Source organism: Carettochelys insculpta, chromosome 16 (assembly GCF_033958435.1).
Source record: "Carettochelys insculpta isolate YL-2023 chromosome 16, ASM3395843v1, whole genome shotgun sequence".
In the NCBI taxonomy this organism is placed as follows: Eukaryota; Metazoa; Chordata; order Testudines; family Carettochelyidae; genus Carettochelys; species Carettochelys insculpta.
The window spans coordinates 327,673-349,466 of NC_134152.1; the positions used below are offsets into that span (position 1 = coordinate 327,673).

Genomic DNA, 21,794 nt, shown 5'->3' on the forward strand with positions numbered 1-21,794 from the left:
TCCAATTGCCAAAATGTCATTTTGATATAATCAAAATGAAAAATTCTGATTTCTTGGTTGAAAGTAAATTTGGGTTTTCACATTGAAATTAATTCTTGGGGCTTTTTTATTATTATTATTTCAAAAGGTCAAAATTGAATGGAAATATTTCAACTGACCAAATCAAAACACTTTTTGGATTTTCCATTTGCAAAAATTTTTGAGATTTCAACTTTTCATCCCCATTTGGAATGGGATTTTTCCCCCCCCATACGAAAATTTTTCCTGAGATGGGAAAACCATTTCCCACCCAGCTCTAACGCCTAACTCCCAAGAGTCCTTTAAATACACCATCTTATGGATATAATTAGAGTAGCTGAATGGGACGCTTCTCTCTTTGGACTAGTTAATCTCTCTTTCCACTCTTCTTGCAGGTGTATCGTCTTCCTGGCTAAGCACCGGCCGCGTACTCCTCAGTCTGCTGCCCTTCTCACCTGTACCCCCTCTGAAGCGTCATCTTCAGACACCACCAAAGTTCCTTCTAATTTTTTTCCATCCATGTTAGGAATAAATTGTATGTGCAGATGTGCACCACCAATACAAACACATGCAGGTATCGGTGGGCACTGTGGACACTCTGCTTAATCAGCTGGGTAGCATTTGAATCTCTCCTGGACAGCCACCCAAGAACTCAGCTCACAGGGAACACTGGACACCATCCCCCAGTTGCAGCATGCTAAAGGATCAGCCAATATCCAGTCCAGGTCTTTTGCAAGACACTACAATGATTTACTCACTAGGCAGTCATGAGTTTTACTTAAACTGCTTGTATGCTCCGTCTCATCATCCTGCTTATGCAGCCCTTTAAATAAATGCAGGCTGTTCCATTAATGAAGACCATAGTAACAGGAAGTGTTTGCAGGGTGTAGCTTATACACCGAGAGACAGATCCCGAATTCAGGCACACCAGTGTAAACGCACTGATTTGGATAAAGGATTTACACAAGTAAGAATGAGATCATACACTGACCCTGAATACAGAAAAATTGTCACTAAGACAACATTCACCTGTATCTGATCACTGGATCGGGAGAACCTACCCGCTGATTCAGTCTGATAGAAATTCACCAAGCATTTGTTCAGCAGAGACTTTTCTCTTAAATCGCCACCCTGCAGGTTCTCAGTGAGTTTCTCTACTCCAGGACAATCCACAATTTTCAGTCAGCACCTAACAGGGTAAAACTGTTATGGAGATACTGAGAGAGACCCTGGAAAAGTCAATCAGAATCCAAAGAACTGAGGCAGTGAGTTGGAGGCACCAGGGTCTAAGAGTCTCCAAAGTCATGCCAGACAAGAGTCCTTGTCTGACTCTGCAGACACTGCTAACAGAAACTAGGTAAACTAAGGATTGGCTCATAATCCAAAGGGAGCAGCCAATTCTATTATGTAAAATAAAAGCACTCAAATGTAAAATCCAGTGAAGTAGAGTCCGTAGTAGCAGAAAAATTACATTGGGTGGCATTATATTAGGCTGGCTTGCTCTGAAACCTGTCTCCCAGTGTTGTACTGGCTGAGGACAATCAAGTGCTGTTTTCAGATTTAGCCTAAATATTATTTGTGGGATGAAATCCACAAATCGTGCAGTGTAATTGATCTCCAGTGATTCATCACATCAGGCCATCCTATCATCAAGCTCTTCCATAAGTAGAGCGGAATCATAGGACTGGAAGGGATCACAAGTGGTCATCCAGTCCCATCCCCTGCACTCATGGCAGGACTAAGTCTTATCTATTCTAGAATATGTGATCAGCAGCGCTGACATGAAGGTTTTAAACCATGAAGTCTGTGCGCACCAGCCCCCTATGGTTTGCATTTGCTTGTTTTAAGAGCTTTCAGCAAGAAAAGTATAGATCTTTAGATGGCTTCCCTTTTCCGTGCTATGTTTACTTTCCAAAATCATTGTACAAGCATTAAAGAAGCAATTAAAAACCTTTTAGGTTTTGAATGACCAATAGTTGACAAAACAGAGCTAGTCCCTGTTGTGTTCTCTGCCCTCCTGAAAAAAAACAGTTCATGGAAATTCAGCATCCCAAAAGAGCTAGTAAGGATTTTTCAAAGGAATGGTCAAACCAAGGCTGCTATAGTGACAACCTTCTTATATCAGATCTGTTGTTTATTTAAGGCAGGGTGTAGAATAAAATGAGAGCAGCTGTTTCATTTGCATGTGTAAATCAAGTAGATCTTATTTATTTTCTCCTTAGAGTGCTCAGAATTTAGAGGAGGAAATTGAGTGAGACTGTGCTTATACATGGTGTGAAAAAGCAATGGAACCAACATTTATTCTTGTGCAAAAATCTGTTCTCTCTAAAGTCTCTAGAGGTATAACTGTCAGCAAGAATTGGCCTGTGTTCTCTTTCCCTTCTCGAATCGCTCTCATTCTATGCTCACCCAACATTTTCTGCTTGGGAAAGAAGTTAGCTTGAGTTGTGGAAATAAAATGAGGACTAACTTCAGGTTTATTTAGTATTAAGTTTTTGCAACGAAACTCTAAGAAATCACGTGTGGCAATTTTAGGATGGATTGAATGGGTAGAAGCCTAGCAAATTGCCAGAACCTGCTTTCATCCTATTCCGCCACTCTTTCTATCACAGCTTGCTAAAAAGTGGATTTAAAATCCTTGAGGGAGAAACCCACTACGTTGTGTGATGAACTTCCTAATACGCTATTGCAGCCCCTTTAAAGTACCAAGATGTGTTGCCCTGTAGAACTAGGCTGAGCATCAAGAAAAGAGCTTGGCTGCATTGCAGTAAAGAAAAATACACCAAAGAAAAACACTAGATTTCTTTGATTTGTCATACAGTTCAATACAAAACTGAACACAATGCATCATAAATCTGAAGCTCCCCAGTGGAAGGTATTGTAAAAGATAAAGCACTGGTATCCAGATGGGACGTTTTGGTTTGGCTTTCCTACATAATAGAATCTTAGAATTCTAGAACTAGAAGGAACCTTGAGCCATCAAGTCCAGTCTCCTATACTCACAACAGGACCAAACACCTCTACAGCATGCTTGACAGATACTTGTCTAACCTGCTCTTAAATATCTCCAATGATGAAGACTCCATGGCCTCCCAAGGCAATTTATTCCAGTGCTTAACCACCCTGACAGTTAGGAAGCTTTTTGAAATGTCCAACCTAAGCTTCTCATGCTACTATTTAAACCCATTGCTTTTGGTCCTATCATCACAGGCTAAGAAGAGTATTTTTTTTCCTCCTCCACGTAACACCTTGTTAGGCATTTGAAAGCTGTTATATCCCTCTTAGTCTTCTCTTTTCCAAACTAAGCAAACCCATTTCTTTCAGTCTTCCCTCACAGGTTCTGTTCGCTAGACCTTTAATAATTTTGTTGTTATTCTCTGGACCTTCTCCAATTTCTCCACATCTTTCCTGAGCTGTGCTGCCCAGAACAGGACACAATACTCAAGTTGAGGCCTAATCAGTGCAGAGTAGATTACATAAATTACTTCTCCTGTCTTGCTTACATCACTCCTGTTAATGCACCCCAGAATAATATTTACCTTTATTGCCCCAGTGTCACATTGTTGACTCATATTTAGTTTGTAATCCACTAAGACACCCCCCACCCCCAGATCCCTTTCCACCGTACTCCTTCCTAGACAGTCACTTCCCATTTGTATGTGTGAGGCAGACTGTTCTTTCCTAAGAGGAGTATTTTGCATTTGTCCGTATTGAATTTCATCTTGCTTACCCCAGACCATTTCTCCAGTTTGTCAAGATCAGTTGAATTATAAACCTATCCTCCACAGGACTGGAAATGCCATCTTGCTTGATATTACCTGCAAACTTTGTATGCCATTATCTAAATCACTGATGAAGGTATTGAACAGACCAGTTACAAAACTGATTCCTGCAGAGCCCCACTTGTTATGTCTTTCCAGCATGATCACAAACTATTGATAACTAATCTCTGAGAACAGTTATCCAACCAGTTATGCACCCACCTTTTTTGTAGCAACATCTAGGTTATATTTCCCTGGTTTACTGATAAAAGACTGTATCCTATGCTTTACTAAAGTCAAGATATAACACTTCAGCCACTTCCTCCTTATCCATGAGACTTGTTATCCTATAGAAGGATGCTCTCAGGTTGGTTTGACATTTGTTCTTTACAAATCCAAGCTTACTAGTACTTATCAGCTTATTATCTTCCAGATGTTTACAGATGAATTCCTTCATTATATGCTTCATTATAGTTCCTGGCACAGAAGTTAAAATGACTGGTCTGTTGTTTACTGGGTTGTCCTTACTTCTGTTTTTACAGATGGGCACTATATTTGCCTTTCTCCAGTCATCTGGAATCACTCCTGTCGTCCATGACTTTTCAAAAATGAAAGCTAATTGCTCAGATACCTCCTCCATCAGCTCCTTGAGTATTCTAGGATGCCTCTAAGTAAGAGGCTGTCTGGGTGTATGTTGTGTTTGGGGCTTTCTGCCTGTGGCTGTGGTGTTTTTCTGCTCTGCGGTGTGTGGTGGTTGGGTTTTTTTTTCCCTCCTACCCCCATCCCCCGACGGAGGGTGGACTGGGACTGGCAGTTGGAATCTGTTGGCTTCTAAATAAGCTTGTTATCTGGAAGCCTCTGCTGATTGGCTGAGCCACAGTAAGGGGAGGGACTCTGAGGCAGTTCAGGGCTTTATAAAGCAGCGTCCAAGCAAACAGGTGAGCTTGTGAACATGGGACTGCAAACAGGGAATTTAGAGAGGGAGTTTGGAAGGGGTCAGGGACCCTTGCCTTTCTTTTAAATCACTGCTCTAGGATGGCAGGCATGGATAGTGACAGGTCTGCTAATGTTATCTGCTCGGGATGTGCCATGTTTGTCTTCCTTCCTGAGGAAAGAAGGGATTTTGTCTGCACTAAGTGCAAGCTGGTCTCCATTTTAGAAGAAAAAATTAGGGGACTGGAGGCTCAAGTGTTGACCCTACGCTCAATCAGGGAGGATGAAGATTTCCTTGACAGAAGGGAGCATTTAACCGTGCAAACATGGCAGGCGGAAGAACCGGGGATGGCGGTAAGGGATGAAGCGGAGAACTGGCAGCATGTAACTTCTAGAATTAAAAAAAGGCCAGTACACGAGTCTTCCATTGATATAGAGATATGTAATCGCTTTCAGGCACTCTCCACTGGTTCCGTGGTGGTGAATGCTTTGGAAGGAGCCTCACAGGGAAAAAAATCAGAAGGGAACTGCTTCTACTGCAAGACATGGGATATGTAGTCCAAGGGGTGGGAGTTCAATGACCACCACCCCCAGAAGAAAAAGACAGGTGGTGGTAGTAGGGGACTCCGTCCTAAGAGGGACTGAACTATTCATCTGCCGACCAGACCTGCAATCTCATGAGGTGTGCTGTTTACCAGTAGCTTGAATTCAAGATGTGACAGAGCCTTACAAAAGTGCTCAAGCCTTTGGAATACCACCCCTTCCTACTTCTACATGTGGGAACTAATGATACGGCCAAGAATGACCTTGGAGTGGGTTACTGCAGATTATATGGCGCTGTGAAGAAGGTTCAAAGAATTTGGAGTGCAAGTGGTGTTCTCGTCCATCCTTCCTGTCAAAGGGAAAGGGCTAGGCAGGGACCATCGAATTGAGGAAGTAAATGCATGGTTATGCAGGTGGTGTCGGAGAGAGGGCTTTGGATTCTTCGATCATGGGATGCCGTTCCGGGCACAAGGATTATTGGGAAGAGATGGGGTCCACCTAACTAAGAGAGGAAGGAGCATTTTTGCAAGTAGGCTTGCAAACTTAGTGAGGAGAGCTGTAAACTAAGATTGCTGGGGGAAGGTGACCGAAACCCTGTGGGTAGAAAGGAACTTGGAGGTCGGGAAGAAATGCAAAGAGGAAGGTACAACAAAAGTGGACCCTTGGTTCGAGTAGTGAGGGCGGGGAGATCGACTGGTTATCCAAGGTGTTTGTACACCAATGTGTGGAAGTATAACGTTGTATAAGGGGACATGCTGGATACATTGTATATGAGAGGGCATGCCAAAACGTGTTACAAAGTATCTGTGGGAGCACACGTAGGGACAGTTAGCTTTTCAATGGAGAAGCAATTAAGATGGAGCCAGCACGTCTAAGAAGCAGGCATCAGAATGGAAGGCGTGAAGGGCAATTAGTTAAGTTAACTGGAAGCTGTTAAAGGAGATTGTTAAGGGTGGCAGGTAATTGAAGATACGTGACTGGTCTCAGGGATCTCGAAGGATGGTGACTAAACTCTTTTTCTTCTTTTGTCTGTAACTTGTCTGTAACTTGTTCTCCAAAAAACTGTATAAATTAAGAGACACAAGCCCCACTCGGGGGGCTCACTTCTAAATGTATTAGCAGAGCGGCTTTGCTAATAAAACAGAGTGGTCTAATAAATTGTGAGTCTGAGTCAAACTTTGACAAATGCCAGAAGCCTGGGTAACAAGCAGGAGGAATTAGAAGCCCTGGCTCAGTCCAAGAACTATGACTTGATTGGAAAAACAGAGACTTGGTGGGATGACTCGCATGACTGGAGTGCTGCCATGAAAGGGTATAAATGTTCAGGAAGAAAAGGAGGAGGAGTTGCACTGTATGTAAGAGAGTGCTATGATTGCTTGGAACTCCAGTACATAGGAGGGAGAAAACCTGTTGAGAATCTATGGGTCAAGCTTAGTGGCACAGGCAGCACTGGAGATGTGATAGTTGGTGTCTGCTACAGGCCGCCAAATCAGGATGATGAGGTAGATGAGGCTTTTTTTGGACAACTGAGAGAAGTTTCTGGATCGCGGGCTCTCGTTATCGTGGGGGACTTCAATTACCCTGACATCTGTTGGGAGACCAATACGGTGGCACACAAGCAGTCCAGGAAACTTCTGGAGAATGTTGGGATCACTTCTTGGTACAAGTGCTGAAGGACCCAACCAGAGATCGTGCACGGCTCGACCTGCTGCTTACAAACAGGGAGGAACTAATAGGGAAGGTAGAGGTGGGGGACGACCTGGGAAGCAGTGATCATGAAATGGTAGACTTCAGGATCCTGACCAAAGGAAGGAAAGAGACCAGCAAATTACACACCTTGGACTTCAGAAAAGCAGACATTGACTCCTTCAGGAACCTGATGGGCAGAATCCCCTAGGATGCTACCATGAAGGGAAAAGGAGTCCAGGCGCAGAAAGAAACTGTCCCGATGCGCAGCAAGAGAAGTCAATATGATAAGAGACCAGACTAGCTTAATGGGGAAATCCTTGGAAAACTTAGGCACAAAAAGGGAGCTTACAAAAAGTGGAAACTTGGACGGATGTCTAGGGAGAGGTATAAACACGTAGCTCGAGAATGTAGGGCAGTTATCAGGAAGGTGAAGGCGCAACTGGAATTGCGAGTCACGAGGAACATGAAGGATAACAAGAAAAGTTTCTACAGGCATGTTATCAAGAAAGTGATCAGAGAGGGGGTGGGGCCCATACTGGGCACCTCATGGACAAAGACAGCTCCTGGAATAATGCAATAAGTGATGCATTCTGGGATGAAGGTGGACAGCCTTTGGTGGGGAAAGAACAGGTTAGGAGCTATCTAAAAAAGCTAAATGTACATAAATAGATGGCCCTGGACTGAATTCATCCAAGGGTTCTGAGGGAGTTGGCGTATGTTGTTGATGAGCCCTTGGCCATATCTTTGAAAAGTCGTGGAGATTGGGAGAGATCCCAGATGACTGGAAAAAGGCAAATGTAGTGCCCATCTTCAAAAAAAGGAAGAAGGCCAGTCAGTCTTACATCAGTCCCTGGAAAAATCAGGGAGGGGCTCCTCAAGAAAGTCATTTTGAGGCACTTGGAGGAGGGGAGAGTGATCAGGAATAGTCTGCATGGATTCATGAAGGGGAAGTCATGCCTGACCAATCTGATTAGTTCCTAAGATGAGAGAACTGGCTCTGTGAATAGGGGGAAAAAAGTCAAGAGACGTGATTTACCTTGACTTTAGCAAAGCTTTTGATACGGTCTCCCACAATATTCTTGTCACCAAGTTAAAGGAATGTGGATTGGACAAATGGATGGTAAGGTGAATAGAAAGCTGGCTAGAAGGTTGGGCCCAGCGGGTAGCGATAAACGGCTCGATGTCAGGATGGTGGTCAATTTCTAATGGAGTGCCCCAAGGTTCGGTTCTGGGTCCTGTTATGTTCAACATATTTATTAATGACCAGGATGAGGGGTTGGATTGCACCCTCAGCAAGTTTGCAGATGACACTAATCTAGGGGGAAAGGTAGATACGTTGGAGGGTAGGGATAGGGTCCAGACTGACTTAGACAAATTGGAAGACTGGGCTGCAAGAAATCTGATGAGGTTCAATAAGGACAAGTGCAGAGTCCTGCACTTGGGCCAGAAGAATCCCAAGCATTGTTACAGGCTGGGGTCCAACTGGCTCGGTAGTAGTTTTGGAAAAAAAGGACCTGGGAGTTGTAGTGGACGAGAAGCTGGACATGAGTCAACAGTGTGCCGTTGTAGCCAAGACAGCTAATGGCATATTAGGTTGCATCAAGAGGAGCATTGCTAGTAGATCCAGAGAAGTGATTATTCCTCTTTATTCGGCTTTGGTGAGGCCACATCTGGAGGACTGTGTCCAGTTCTGAGTCCCCAATTATAGGAAGGATGTGGATACATTGGAGAGGGTCCAGCAGAGGGCGAGCAAAATAATTAGGGGGCTGAAGCATGTGACTTATGAAGAAAGGCTGAGGGAATTGGGACTGTTTAGTCTGCAGAAGAGAAGACTGAGGGGGGACTTGATAACAGCCTTCAACTTACTGAAGGGAGGTTGCAAAGAGGCTGGAGAGAGGCTGCTCACTGTGGTCACAGATGGCAGAACACGGAACAACGGTCTCAAGTTGCGGTTGGAAACGGCCAGGTTGAACATTAGGAAAAACTTTTTCACTAGGAGGGTGGTGAAGCATTGGAATGGTCTACCCAGGGAAGTAGTGGAGTCTCCATCCCTGGCGGTGTTTAAGTCTCACTTTGACAAAGCCCTGGCGGGGCTGATCTGATGGGTTTGGTTCTGCTGAGAGCAGGGGGCTGGACTCGATGGCATTTTTAGGTCTCTTCCACCTCCATTATCCTATGATTCTATGCATTTCATCAGGCCTTGGTGAATTGTAAACATGTAACTTTTATTAGTAATTTTTAACTTGTTTTTTTCCTATTTTAATATCTGAACCTACCTCTTTCTCTCCAACATTCACTATTATAGGCACCCAATCACCACCAACCTTCCTACTGAAAACCAAAAGGAAGTCAGTAAGCACCTCTGCCATTTCCACTTTTTTTATTGATTTTTCCCTCTTTATTGAGCCTACTCTGTCCTTGGTCATCCTCTTGTTTCTAATATACGTGTAAAATGTTTTCCTGTTACCCTTTATGTCTCTAGCTAGATTAAGTTCATGTTGTGCCTTGCCTTTCTAATTTTGCCCCTCTATACTTGTGAAATTTGTTTATATTTATCCTTTGTATTTGACCTAGTTTACATTTTTATGGGAGTCCTTCTTGATTTTTAGATCATCCAAGATATCTTGGTTAAGTCAGGATGGTATTTTTGCCATACTGCTTATCTTTCCTACTTGGTGGAATAGTGTGCACTTGCACCATTAATGTCTCTGCTAGCTGTCTTCAGCTGTTTTTCCTCTTAGTCCTACTGCCCGTAGGACTTTCCTATCATAGAACACTAGGACTGGAAGGGACCTCAAGAGGCCATCAAGTCCAGCCCCCTGCCCCAATGGCAGGACCAAGTACTGTCTAAACCATCCCTGATAGACATCTATCTAACCTGTTCTTAAATCTCTAAAGATGGATATTCCACAACCTCCTTTGGCAATTTATTCCACTGTTTGACCACCCTGACAGTTAGGAACTTTTTCCTAATGTCCAACCTAAACCTCCCTTGCTGCAGTTTAAGTCCATTGCCTCTTGTTCTATCCTCAGAGGCCAAGAAGAACAAGTTTTCTCCTTCCTCCTTATGACTCCCTTTTAGATACCTGAAAACCGCTATCATGTCCCCCCTCAATCTTCTCTTTTCCAAACTAAACAAGCCCAGTTCTTTCAGCCTTTCTTCATAGGTCACATTCTCTAGACCTTTAATCATTCTTGTCGCTCTTCTCTGGACCCTCTCTAGTTTTCCACATCTTTTTTGAACTGCGGTGCCCAGAACTGGACACAATACTCCAGCTGAGGCCTAACCAGCGCAGAGTAGAGCGGAAGGATGACTTCTCGTGTCTTGTTCACAACACACCTGTTAATGCATCCTAGAATCATGTTTGCTTTTTTTTGCAACAGCACCACACCGTTGACTCATATTTAGCTTGTGGTCCACTATAATCCCTAGACCCCCTTCTGCTGTAGTCGTTCCTAGACAGTCACTTCCCATTCTGTATGTGTGAAACTGATTTTTCCTTCCTAAGTGGAGCACTTTGCATTTGTCCTTATTAAACTTCACCATGTTTACCTCAGACCATTTCTCCAATTTATCCAGATAATTTTGAATTATGATCCTATCCTCCAAAGCAGTTGCAACCCCGCCCAGCTTGGTATCATCTGCAAACATAATAAGCGTACTTTCTATGCCAATATCTAAATTGTTGATGAAGATATTGAAAAGAACCCATCCTAAAACAGAACCCTGCAGAGCCCCACTTGTTATACTTTTCCAGCAGGATTGAGAACCATTAAGAACAACTCTCTGAGTATGGTTATCCAGCCAGTTATGCACCCACCCTATAGTAGCCTCATCTAAGTCGTATTTGCCTATTTTTTTTTTTTATAAGAATATCATGCGAGACAGTATCAAATGCTTTACTAAAGTCTAGGTATACCAAATCTACCACTTCTCCCTTCTCCACAAGGCTTGTTATCCTATCAAAGAAGGCTATTATATTGGTTTGACATGATTTGTTCTTTACAAATCCATGCTGGCTGTTCCCTATCACCTTACCACCTTCCAAGTGCTTGCAGATGATTTCTTTGATTACCTGGCTCCATTATCTTTCCTGGCACAGAAGTTAAACTGACTGGCCTGTAGTTTCCTGGGTTATTCCTGGATTATATCAGCTCCCTGAGTCTGCCATCTTGAAATTCATTGTCTTTATTTTGCTGTTCTCTCTTCTACCTTTCTTGAGAATCATGAACTTTATCTTTAATTTCATGATCCCTTTCACTGAAGCTGCCATCCACTTTGAAATTCTCAACCAGTTCCTCCCTATATTAATATGAAACTGAGAACAGCCTCTCTCCTAGCAGCTTTCTCCACTTTCTGAAATTAAAAAAAGCAAACAAACAAACCAAAAAATGCCTCCAATGCATGCCAAGAATTGACTGGGTAATCTGTTGCCTGCTGTGTTATTTTTCTAACAGCTATATGGTTGTTGAGGTGGTCAGGTAGCACTCTCAGCAGGGGTGAAGAGATGCCCCCTTCCTCCCCAACTCAGGGACTGATACCTGAGATGGGACAGAGTTTGCTGTACCTGAGCCTAATCTAGTCTCACTCCAGCCCCTGTGACAAGGAGCATCTCTCTGTTCCAGTCAAAGCTCAGCTCTTGCCAGTATTGCAAATGGGTCCTGGGTAATCATAGGGATGGAGTTGGGAATTCTAGGCTCAATACATGCTGCCCACGGGGCACCCCAAGGTTGGCTCTCCATTGACAATAACAAGGATACGGGTCTGGTAATTTTTTGCCAGTTTGCTAGATGCAAATCCTGGCCAAAAGTAACACCTAATGTGCAGACTGGAGACTCCATAACACCACAAGGGCTTTGGAAGGCTATGTGAAAGCCCAAGACAAGAGTGAACAATAACTCAGAAACAGTTTACCAGAGTTAGCCCCTAGTGGGCCACCAGCACTTTATTCACTTGCCTGTCTGAAGGTACAGCCACTTGCAGCTCCCTTAGGGGGATCACAAATTAAATAAAAATAGGGATGAAAACCATTGCCCTGGAAGGCTATTGATTTTGTATTTCTCTCTATGAGTAGCATTGGAATTGTCCATTATCATTTCCCTTTCTTCATGAAATACAATACAACTTAAAGAATTAATTACAAAATCAGAACCTATTAATGAAAATCAGATGCAAAGTGTGTTGTTAAGGGCCTGATAAGTCTGAGGTATGTTCCCCAGTAGCGTGTGTGAATCCCTTTGCATAGTTTGGGAGCTCAATGGGCTGATGTCTAAAGTAATCTCATCAGGAGAGATTGTGGCCCGTACAGACCAAAGCCGTTGTATGTGAAAGGGATCTATCAGCCTCTTACTAAAACTCAGTGAGGTTTTTTAGTTAGCTGGCTCCCATTACCAAAAAGAAAGGGAAGGGTCAATGATAAACCAAAACCCTGAGACTGACAGTCCCCAGGAACAATGGGAAGAGGCCAGCACTGCAGGCAACCTGATTGACAGGGTAGGCAGGCTTATGAGGGAGTCAGGAGGCTGTGGGTCCGATCCTCCATGTGAGCTGAATTTGCCTGGGTCTATAGGTGAAAGCAAGGGGATGCTGCACCCCACTGAGCCTATGGCAGAAGCTAGCTGCTCTCCACCAAAAGCCAGGCGGGGTGTGTTATTTAAACAGCAGGTAGGGTCATGCCATTTAAACAGTAGGCTTGGGCAGCTCTTTAAAGAGCTGCCCAGGCACACTGTGTTTAAATATCAAGCAGAGTGTGCCACTTAAATAGCTGGCCAGGCACATTGCTCAGAACCTACTGGAATAAACCTTGCAATGCATTCTCCCAGTTGGGCTCCTGTTGCTTCACGCTGAAACTGGGAACCAGGGGTTTGAAGCCAGGTGAGGCAACGGGCAGATTATATGCTGTTGCTCTTGTATGCAGTTGTCACCAGTGCCAGGGAAGAAAGCTGGTGGGGGGCAGGTATCTTACGCTGCTGCCAGGTTCCCTGCAGCAGTGCACCGACACAGATGGCCCAGGCTTAGGTGCCCGCCCCCTCTACCCCACCCCCAGCCCTGACTCTTTCACCTCCCATACTCTCTGTGCCTCCCTGAGCTTCCTGCACCCCCAGTCCTATGCCCTGAACTCTCTCCCAAACCCAACCCTCTGCCCTGAGCCCTCCCTGCCCTGAGTTCCAGGCACCTCCTCCACAGAGCTCCAACCCCCTGCCTCCTAGAGTTCCCAGCCCCTGGCACGAGCCTCCAGCAGCTCTCCCCAGCCCTGTGACCTGAGCTTAGTAGCAGCGGGGAAGTGAAGTGAGACAGTCATAGCTTGCTTTGCTCCTACAGCTCCCAGTCACATCGCTTCCTACTGGTGAGTGTGAAGGTGGTAGTCCTGCCCCTCCTCTGAGCGATGCAGAGAGGAGCTGAGGGTGTGAAACCACTTTGCTCATCTTCTTCTGGCTGCTGCTGGTGACAGAGGTAGGGGCCAGGCCCTGCTATGGACACCAGGCCCCTCCGTTTGTTCCTCAGGCAACTCAGAGTCTCTAGTCCCTTGTCCCTCCTGCCCCTGGTGTTTGGAGAGTCACATTCCCCCTTTCCCCCAAAACGCATCACCCATGCAGCCCATAGAACAGATCCATGCTGGGAGCAGAGTAGCAGCTATAAAGCCAGAGGGGCCAGGGAAGCAGCCCAGAAGCTGGATGCAGAGCAGCAGATAGTGCAGCTGGGCCTGGAGCAGCGTGGAGCTGGGTGGGGTGAGGAGCTAGGGAGATTGACTTGGGACCTTGAGCAGAGGACCCAAGGCAGGGAGATGTCACCAGCCAAGAGGCCTCACAGGACAGACCTGGGGGTGGGGGAATCATAATCCCAACTGGAGGCTGATGCTGGGGGAAAAAAAAAAAAAAAAAGAATTCTGCCTCCAGAGCAAGTGTGACTCACAGCATTGGTCCAGCACACCTGAGGCCTGAGACCTCAGAGGAACAGACCGTGAGCTGTCATACTTTCCCGAGACACTGTTTGTGATGGCCGCTGCCACAGAGGCGGGTTATGTGTTTGCCTTTAACCTTTCCTATTTTTGTTTTGATTAATAAACTGTGTTTGCCTTGAACTGTATGTAATGGCCCGTGGTTCAGGAAAATGTCCAGTGCAGGTAGAGCATTCTGGAGTGTGGCTACCCTACCTCTGTCTTAGGTGACCACAACAAGATTGGAGGGTTAAGCTCCCTAGGAATCCTGGGCTGAGGCCCCAGTGGGGTTATGAGGACTCTTCGACACATAGACTATGTCTACACTAGCCCAAAACTTTGAAATGACCATGCAAATGGCCATTTCGAAGTTTACTAATGAGGCTCTGAATATGTATTTCAGTGCTTCATTAGAATGCCGGCAGCCGCGGCCCTGTGAAATTGACACAGCTTGTGCAGACGGGGCTCCTTTTCAAAAGGACCCCAGTAACTTCGAAATCCCCTTATTCCTATCTGCTGTTAGGAATAAGGGGATTTTGAAGTTGCCAGGGTCCTTTCGAAAAGGACCCCCCCACCTGGACAAGCCACGCAGTGGTGAGCCGTGTCAACTTTGAAGTGCCGCAGCTGCCGGCATTCTAATGAGGCTCTGAATATGTATTTCAGCGCTTCATTAGTAAACTTTGAAATGGCCTTTTGCATGGTCATTTTGAAGTTTTGGGCTAATGCAGACACAGCCATAGAGTGGAAAGGGAGCTCCTGTGGTCAGGGAGGCCTCTAGTAAAGGAAGGAGGAGTAGGGAGACTCTACACCATTTCATCAGGGTAGTGTGGAAGCCAGGAAAGTTCCCCTCTTATGTATATTTCAAAACATCTAATGAATTAAACAACTTTGTTGTGTTACCTCATCTGCTGATGTCACAAAGAGCAGCTGATCACACCGGCAGTCATTTCACTGCCTCCAGCACTCCAAAGGTGTGTGTGGCACTGTAGTTAAAAGACAGAGTACCTTTCAGTGATAAAAAATGGAAGTGACCAGGTACCAATTCTCCAGGACAACTAACAACTCAGAGGAAAGGTAAAACCAGGAAATTTTGTCATCACATGGGTAGGTGTATGCAGCTGCAGTAACAAACCTTCAGGGGGCACAATTGTCAAATTGACACCTAGAGATAGAAGCTAAAATTGCCACTTGGGTACTGTAGGCAACCATCTATATTCTGAAAAATTAATTCCCCCTCTAATACATAGAGCATGACAGATCTAATGAATAGAATAGGTGTTTTATAACATAAGATGTTTAACTGATTGAACCCTTTTTTCATTGTAATAATTATGCTGAGGAAGTCAATTGTCTAGTAAAACTGCCTTCATGGAATCCCAGAGAACTTTGCAAACTATACAGAGAAAAAAAATCATCAGAAAAGATATAGGTAGTATGTACTAATTACAGTACACTCTCAATTTAACAGACAAACAGAAGGGAAGGCGTGTCTGTTAATGCCAAAAGTCTGTTGTAGTCGAATATGATATGATGATGCACTGACCTTCCCAGCCCATCTTTCACTCCTGTCCTCTGCCCCTGCCCCCTTTCCCCTCTCCTGCGCTTTTTTCCCCCTAGACCTCCATCTCCCTCTTTGAATTACCAGGAGAGGAGCTGAATGCTGGCTTGATTCCTTCCACCTCCTGCAGCTCTCAGCTCCCCCCATCTCCTAGCCATCCACACGAAGGTAGAGCATGACCATCCCCAACAGGCAGCAGCCTCCGACAGCATGGCTGCTGCTGAGCACCACAGCAGGCAGGGGCAGCCAGGCACCGACTGACATGCTCCATACAGACGAGATGGGGGAGGAGAGCGCCTGTGCCCTGTCACAGCTCTCCCACTCCAACCCACCAGCTCCTCTGGCCCTGGTGGCCCCAGCCACTGCAGTGGCAACTCCAGCCCAGGCTGTGGCTCTGGTGAGTCTCTGGCATTTATTTAGGAGGGGGTGGGGGGGCTGGCAGACCGCATCAGTTATTTCCAAAGTCCGTTATATCAGGTTCCGTTAAATTGAGGGTTTACTGTATATCATAAAGCTGTAGCATTAAACAAGCCCAATCCTGTTGGAACTTCTACTAACCCCAGTGAGAGTTCTGCACAGATTTGTAGGATCAGGTCTTCTAGCTAGTGCTCATATATATAGTTATTGTGTGAAACAACCGAACTAGCATGAATGCATTGCACTGTCAGCTCTTAAACTGGAGCTATTCCATTGCTTCTTTTACCAAAGGTTCCATTCTCTAGTGTATACACAGAACACAGGGAACCAGTGCAGCAATTCTCACCTCCTCTTTTTGGACCTCATCCTATGAGATACTGAGTAAGCTTCAATATCTGTGAGATTTGGGAGGCACTCAAGACCTTTTGGGAGTTATTCAGCACCTCATAGGATCGGGCACTATCTCAGCAAACCTTCATAAAGATGATTAAAGGCTGGATTAAGAAAGGGCATTTAGGGGCTAAAGCCCAGGGTCCTGACCTGAAGTCCACTGCATGTTGTGTTCAGAGCCAGCTCTGCCTGGCTTGTGGGGAAGGTGGCTATGTGTACCGCCATCCATCCCTCCCAGAGCTATGTCACTATGACGCTCTCTTCTGGTGCTACCCTTACCTGCAGGCTCTGCCCCCTAAAGCTCTCACTGGCTGCAATTCCTGGGCAATGGGAACTGAGGGGGGCAGAGCCCACAAGCAAGTGCAGACCATGCAGAGCAACCTCACCCCAACCCCCTGTCCTAGCCCTGACCCCTCTCCCACACCCTAACTCCCTCCCAGATCCTGAACCTCCAGGCTCCTCCTGCACCCTAAGTCTCTAACGCTCTCCCCCATACCCTGCAACTGACCCCTACCTACAGCCTTAAATCCCTCCACACACACTCCAAATTCCTTGACCACAGCCTGGAGCCTCCTGCCTGCCAAACTACTCATCCCTAGAAACAGCACTCTCAGTTGGAGCCCTCACCCCCTCATGCACTGTGTCCCCTCTGGCCTCAAACTGTAACCCCCTCCCACACATAAATCCCTTAATTTTGGCCCCATTCCAAATCTTAGCCCCCCCCCCCCCCAATATCTACTAGCCCCAGCCCCTCAGAAGAGGTAATCAGGCCCTGTGCAAAAGAAAAGCCCAAACATACCATTTCTGCATTTTGCCCCTGATTTCCCTGTCAAGTGAGTTTCTTTGTGAGGTAATCTGGGTGTTTTGTTTCCAGGGTTCTAGCTCATTTCAGTAATGTACAGCTAATGTTGGATGAGATGCCAAACTTCCCCAAGGAGCTCCAAGGGGCAAAGAAAGGGATTCTGTACCTCACACAATACAAAGTAAGGATCTAGGCTCTAAATTTAATTTACAACATTCCCAAAAATTTTGCATCTGAACACGTGGCAAAGTATAAAAACCATAAACCAGCCATATAAATGGGAAATTAAACTGGAGTGTCACAATGCTATGTCACTGCTTTAGCAAACTGCATGGTAGCTGAAGGGAGGAGCCCAGATTGTCGATGTTCGCATGGATGCATGGGTAGAGAGTATCCTAGACACAGAAGGAGAAAGATAGATGATCTCTGAGAAGATAAGTAAAGCTCACAATGGTATGAAAGGGTATAAACTGATCAGGAAGAACAGGCAAGGGAGAAAAGAAGTTGCACTGTGTGTAAGAGAGCACTACGATTGCTTGGAACTCCAGTACATAGGAGGGAGAAAAGCCTGTTGAGCATCTATGGGTCAAGTTTGGTGGTGTAGGCAGCACTGGAGATGTGGTGGTTGGTGTCTGCTACGGGCTGCCAAATCAGGATAAAGTAGATGAGGCTCTTTTTGGACAATAGAGAAGTTTCCGGATCACGGGCTCTCATCATGGGGGACTTTAATTACCCTGACGTCTGTTGGGAGACCAATACGGCAGCACACAAGCAGTCCAGGAAGTTTCTGGAGAATGTTGGGGATCACTTCTTTGTACAAGTGCTGAAGGATCCGACCAGAAGTCATGTGCGGCTCGACCTGCTGCTTACAAACAGGGAGGAACTAATAGGGAAGGCAGAGGTGGGCGACAACCTGGGAAGCAGTGATCATGAGCTGGTAGACTTCAGGATCCTGACCAAAGGAAAGAAAGAAAGATAGCAGTAAAATTATATACCTTGGACTTCAGAAAAGCAGACTTTGAATCCTTCAGGAATCTGATGGGCAGAATTCCCTAGGATGCTACCATGAAGGAAAAAGGAGTCCAGAAAAACTGGCAGTATTTTAAGGAAGCCCTATTGAAGGCACAGAAAAACCATCCCAATGCACAGCAAGAGAAGTAAATATGGTAGGAGACCAGACTGGCTTACTGGGGAAATCCTTGGAAAACTTGGGCACAAAAATGGAGCTTACAAAAAGTAGAAACTCGGACAGATGTGTAGGGAGGGATATAAATGTACAGCTTGAGAATGTAGGGCAATTATCAGGAAGCCAAAAGTGCAACTGGAATTGTGACTCGTGAGGAATGTGAAGGATAACAAGAAAAGTTTCTACAGGCATGTTAGCAAGAAGGTGATCAGAGAGGGGGTGGGGCCCCTACTGGATGAGGGCAGTAACCCAGTGACAGATGATGTAGGGAAAGCTGAAGTACTTAATGCTTTCTTTGCCTCTGTCTTCATGGACAATGACAGCTCCCAGACTAATGCGAGCTGTGGATGAAGGTGGACAGCCTTTGGTGGGGAAAGAGCAGGTTAGGAGCTATCTAAAAAAGCTAAACGTACATAAATCCATGAGCCTGGACCGAATTCATCCAAGGGAGTTGGTGGTGTATGTCATTGACGAGCCCTTGGCCATTATCTTTGAAAAGTCATAGAGTTCGGGAGAGATCCCGGATGATTGGAAAAAGGCAAATGTAGTTCTCATTTTTAAAAAAAGGGAAGAAGGATGATCCAGGGAACTATAGGCCGGTCAGTCTTACATCAATCCCTGGAAAAATTAGGGAGGGGCTCCTCAATAAAGTCATTCTGAGGCACTTAGAGGAGGGAAAAGTGATCAGGAATAGTCAGCATGGATTCATGAAGGGGAAGTCATGCCTGACAAATCTGACTAGTTTCTACGATGAGATAAAATGGCTCTGTGGATGGGGGGGGGGGCACGCGGGAAAAATCAATGGATGTGATTTATCTGGACTTTAGCAAAGCTTTTGATATGGTCTCCCACAATATTCTTGTCACCAAGTTAAAGGAATGCGGATTGGATAGAAAGCTGGCTAGAAGGTCAGGCCCAGCGGGTAGTGATCAACGGCTCTATGTCAGGATGGTGGTCGGTTTCTAGTGGAGTGCCCCAAGGTTTGGTTCTGGGTCCTGTTCTGTTCAACATATTTATCAATGACCTGGATGAGGGGCTGGATTGCACCCTCAGCAAGTTTGCAGATGACACTAAGCTAGGGGGAGAGGTAGATATGCTGGAGGGTAGGGATAGGGTCCAGACTGACTTAGACAAATTGGGCTGCAAGAAATCTGATGAGGTTCAACAAGGACAAGTGCAGAGTCCTGCACTTGGGCCAGAAGAATCCCAAGCATTGTTACAGGCTGGGGTCTGACTGGCTCAGTAGTAGTTCTGCAGAAAAGGACCTGGGAGTTGTAGTGGATGAGAAGCTGGACATGAGTCAACAGTGTGCCATTGTAGCCAAGAAGGCTAATGGCATATTAGGTTGCATCTAGAGGAGTGTTGTCAGTAGATCCAGAGAAGTGATTGCTCCCCTTTATTTGGCTTTGGTGAGGCTGCATCTGGAAGACTGTATCCAGTTCTGGGCCCCCAGTTATAGGAAGGAAGTGGATACACTGGAGAGGGTCCAGTGGAGGGTGGCCAAAATAATTAGGGGGCTGGAGCATATGACCTATGAAGAAAGGTTGAGGGAATTGGGACTGTTTAGTCTGCAGAAGAGAAGACTGAGGGGGGACTTGATAACAGCCTTCAACTTACTGAAGGGAGGTTGCATAGAGGCTGTTCACAGTGGTTACGGATGTCAGAACACAGAACAATGGTCTCAAGTTGCAGTTGGTAAGGTCCAGGTTGAACATTAGAAAAAACTTTTTCACTAGGAGGGTGGTGAAGCATAGGAATGGTCTACCTAGGGAAGTAGTGGGAGTCTCCATCCCTGGAGGTATTTAAGTCTTGCTTTAACAAAGCCCTGGCCGGGCTGATCTGATGGGTTTGGTCCTGCTTAGAGCAGGGGGCTTTTTTAGGTCTCTTCCAGTTCTATTGTTCTATGAAGCTCTTGAACTTGCAGAGGGATCCAGCATAGAACAGTGGGGTTACAGGTTTGCATTAGTCTCAGCTTCACCCTGCTTATCACCTCCAGCATTGGCACCTCCCTAGGTCTCTCCCCTCCCTTTCTGACCCCACTCCCCAAATAACCAACCAAGCTGAAAGCAGTATTCTTCCTGAACCAATTCTTATCTGTTTCCCTAGATGATATTCCAGCACAAGGACAAGGGTTCCACGACCATCCGTTTTCCACTTCAGCTCCTGGGGGACTGTGTGATAGGGGAGGAGCTGAACTCCAAACAGCAGTATATCAAAGGGACTGCTAGTATGTGTTATACCTTTCCATACCCAGGACCCTACTCCTGCCCTGTGTCACTGTGTCTCAGGTCACACTTACTCTGAGTGACGAGACGCAGCTGGATATTAGCAGATGTTGCCTGTGTAGCAGTACAGAGGCCCAAATGCAGGTGTCCTCACTATGAGAAGGCCACTGTCATGTTGATGACCACTTTAAACTGGGCCTGAATTGGTCATCAGAAATATAAAACTAGGAGTACATCTGATTTCCAGAGGATCCGAATCCACTCATTTGAGGGCAACTGAGGCCCTCCCCGAGAACTTGGAAGTGAGGGCTGGGATAAAACCATAGGATGCCCATACAACTTGGATTAACCAGCCACCATTTTCAGTTGAGAGAGAAAATATGGTCACTTGCACATGCATATGTATCTCAAAAAGTACCTTCAAAATGCATGTACCCCAATCAATTTATCAGGTTATCTGTGTGTTATGGGTTTTCTTGACATTATCAGTTCCTCAGAATTATTTAGGTGCCCTATTCCTATTGGTTTCTGTGAGAGTAAGGCACTTACATGCCATTGAGGATGTGGGCCCATATAACTCCTTACACCAAGTGATTGGACTAGGGTTCCTGAGCTCTATCCCCAACTCTACCACCTACTCACTGTGTCACTTTGGACAAGTCACTTTTTATGCTTCAGCTTCTCCCAGAGGCACAGGCAGGTTGAGAAACTTAGTGATTGTAAATTATTTAAAGATCCTGGGAGAACTGCAAAGGATCATTGTGTGCAGCAATACAAGAACAGATAATATATGAGAGATCACCTCCTTTCATCATGGTCATTTGAACATGGTGCAAGGATAATGTAGTTTCTGTGTAGTATTCATGTCACCAGAAAGATAGGGAAAGGAATCATGGAACTGTGGGAGGGAAGAGCATGGGAGCAGAACAAAATATCAGGGTTCAAAGAGACAAGGAAAAAGGGACAGTACAGTAAACTCTAGAAAGAAGAACTGCATCTAGTGAAGAAACTGTCAGCTGACTTATGTTTTCACCGTAATCTCATCCATTTAGCTTCCAGTCAGGGTATTCTTACCTTCAAATTCATCTTCCTCTATGGAGCCACTGATTGCCTGAATATGATCCAAACCCTGTCTGCAGCAGGTGAGGTTTCTGATGGTTCTGTGTAGTGCCAAAAGTCAGGAGGTGTTTTATATACGCGTGAGAAAGCAAGGTCCCAGATCCAAAGGATTTACAATGTATATGCCAGATTCCAATAGCTCTCCATTCATTAAATGGTACCTTGCTGCAAGAACTCTCCTACTGAAGCTAATAAAACTGTGTGTGGAGCAGGAT

At 45.5% G+C, this 21,794-nt stretch overlaps 2 protein-coding genes across 3 annotated transcripts in view; one reads left to right on the forward strand and one right to left on the reverse strand.

Moving 5' to 3' along the window:
* CCDC78 (coiled-coil domain containing 78) overlaps window positions 1–21,794 on the reverse strand; it is a 102,341-nt gene that overhangs the window by 42,931 nt on the left and 37,616 nt on the right. The window lies entirely within an intron of this gene.
* Window positions 14,904–21,794, forward strand: part of LOC142021847 (WW domain-binding protein 2-like) — a 33,279-nt gene continuing 26,388 nt past the window's right edge. Inside the window, exons 1-4 of the mRNA XM_075011097.1 lie at window positions 14,904–14,956; window positions 17,122–17,230; window positions 20,342–20,462; window positions 21,513–21,602. Of these exons, the coding sequence (XP_074867198.1) occupies window positions 14,904–14,956; window positions 17,122–17,230; window positions 20,342–20,462; window positions 21,513–21,602 (373 nt within the window). The remainder of the gene's footprint in view (window positions 14,957–17,121; window positions 17,231–20,341; window positions 20,463–21,512; window positions 21,603–21,794) is intronic.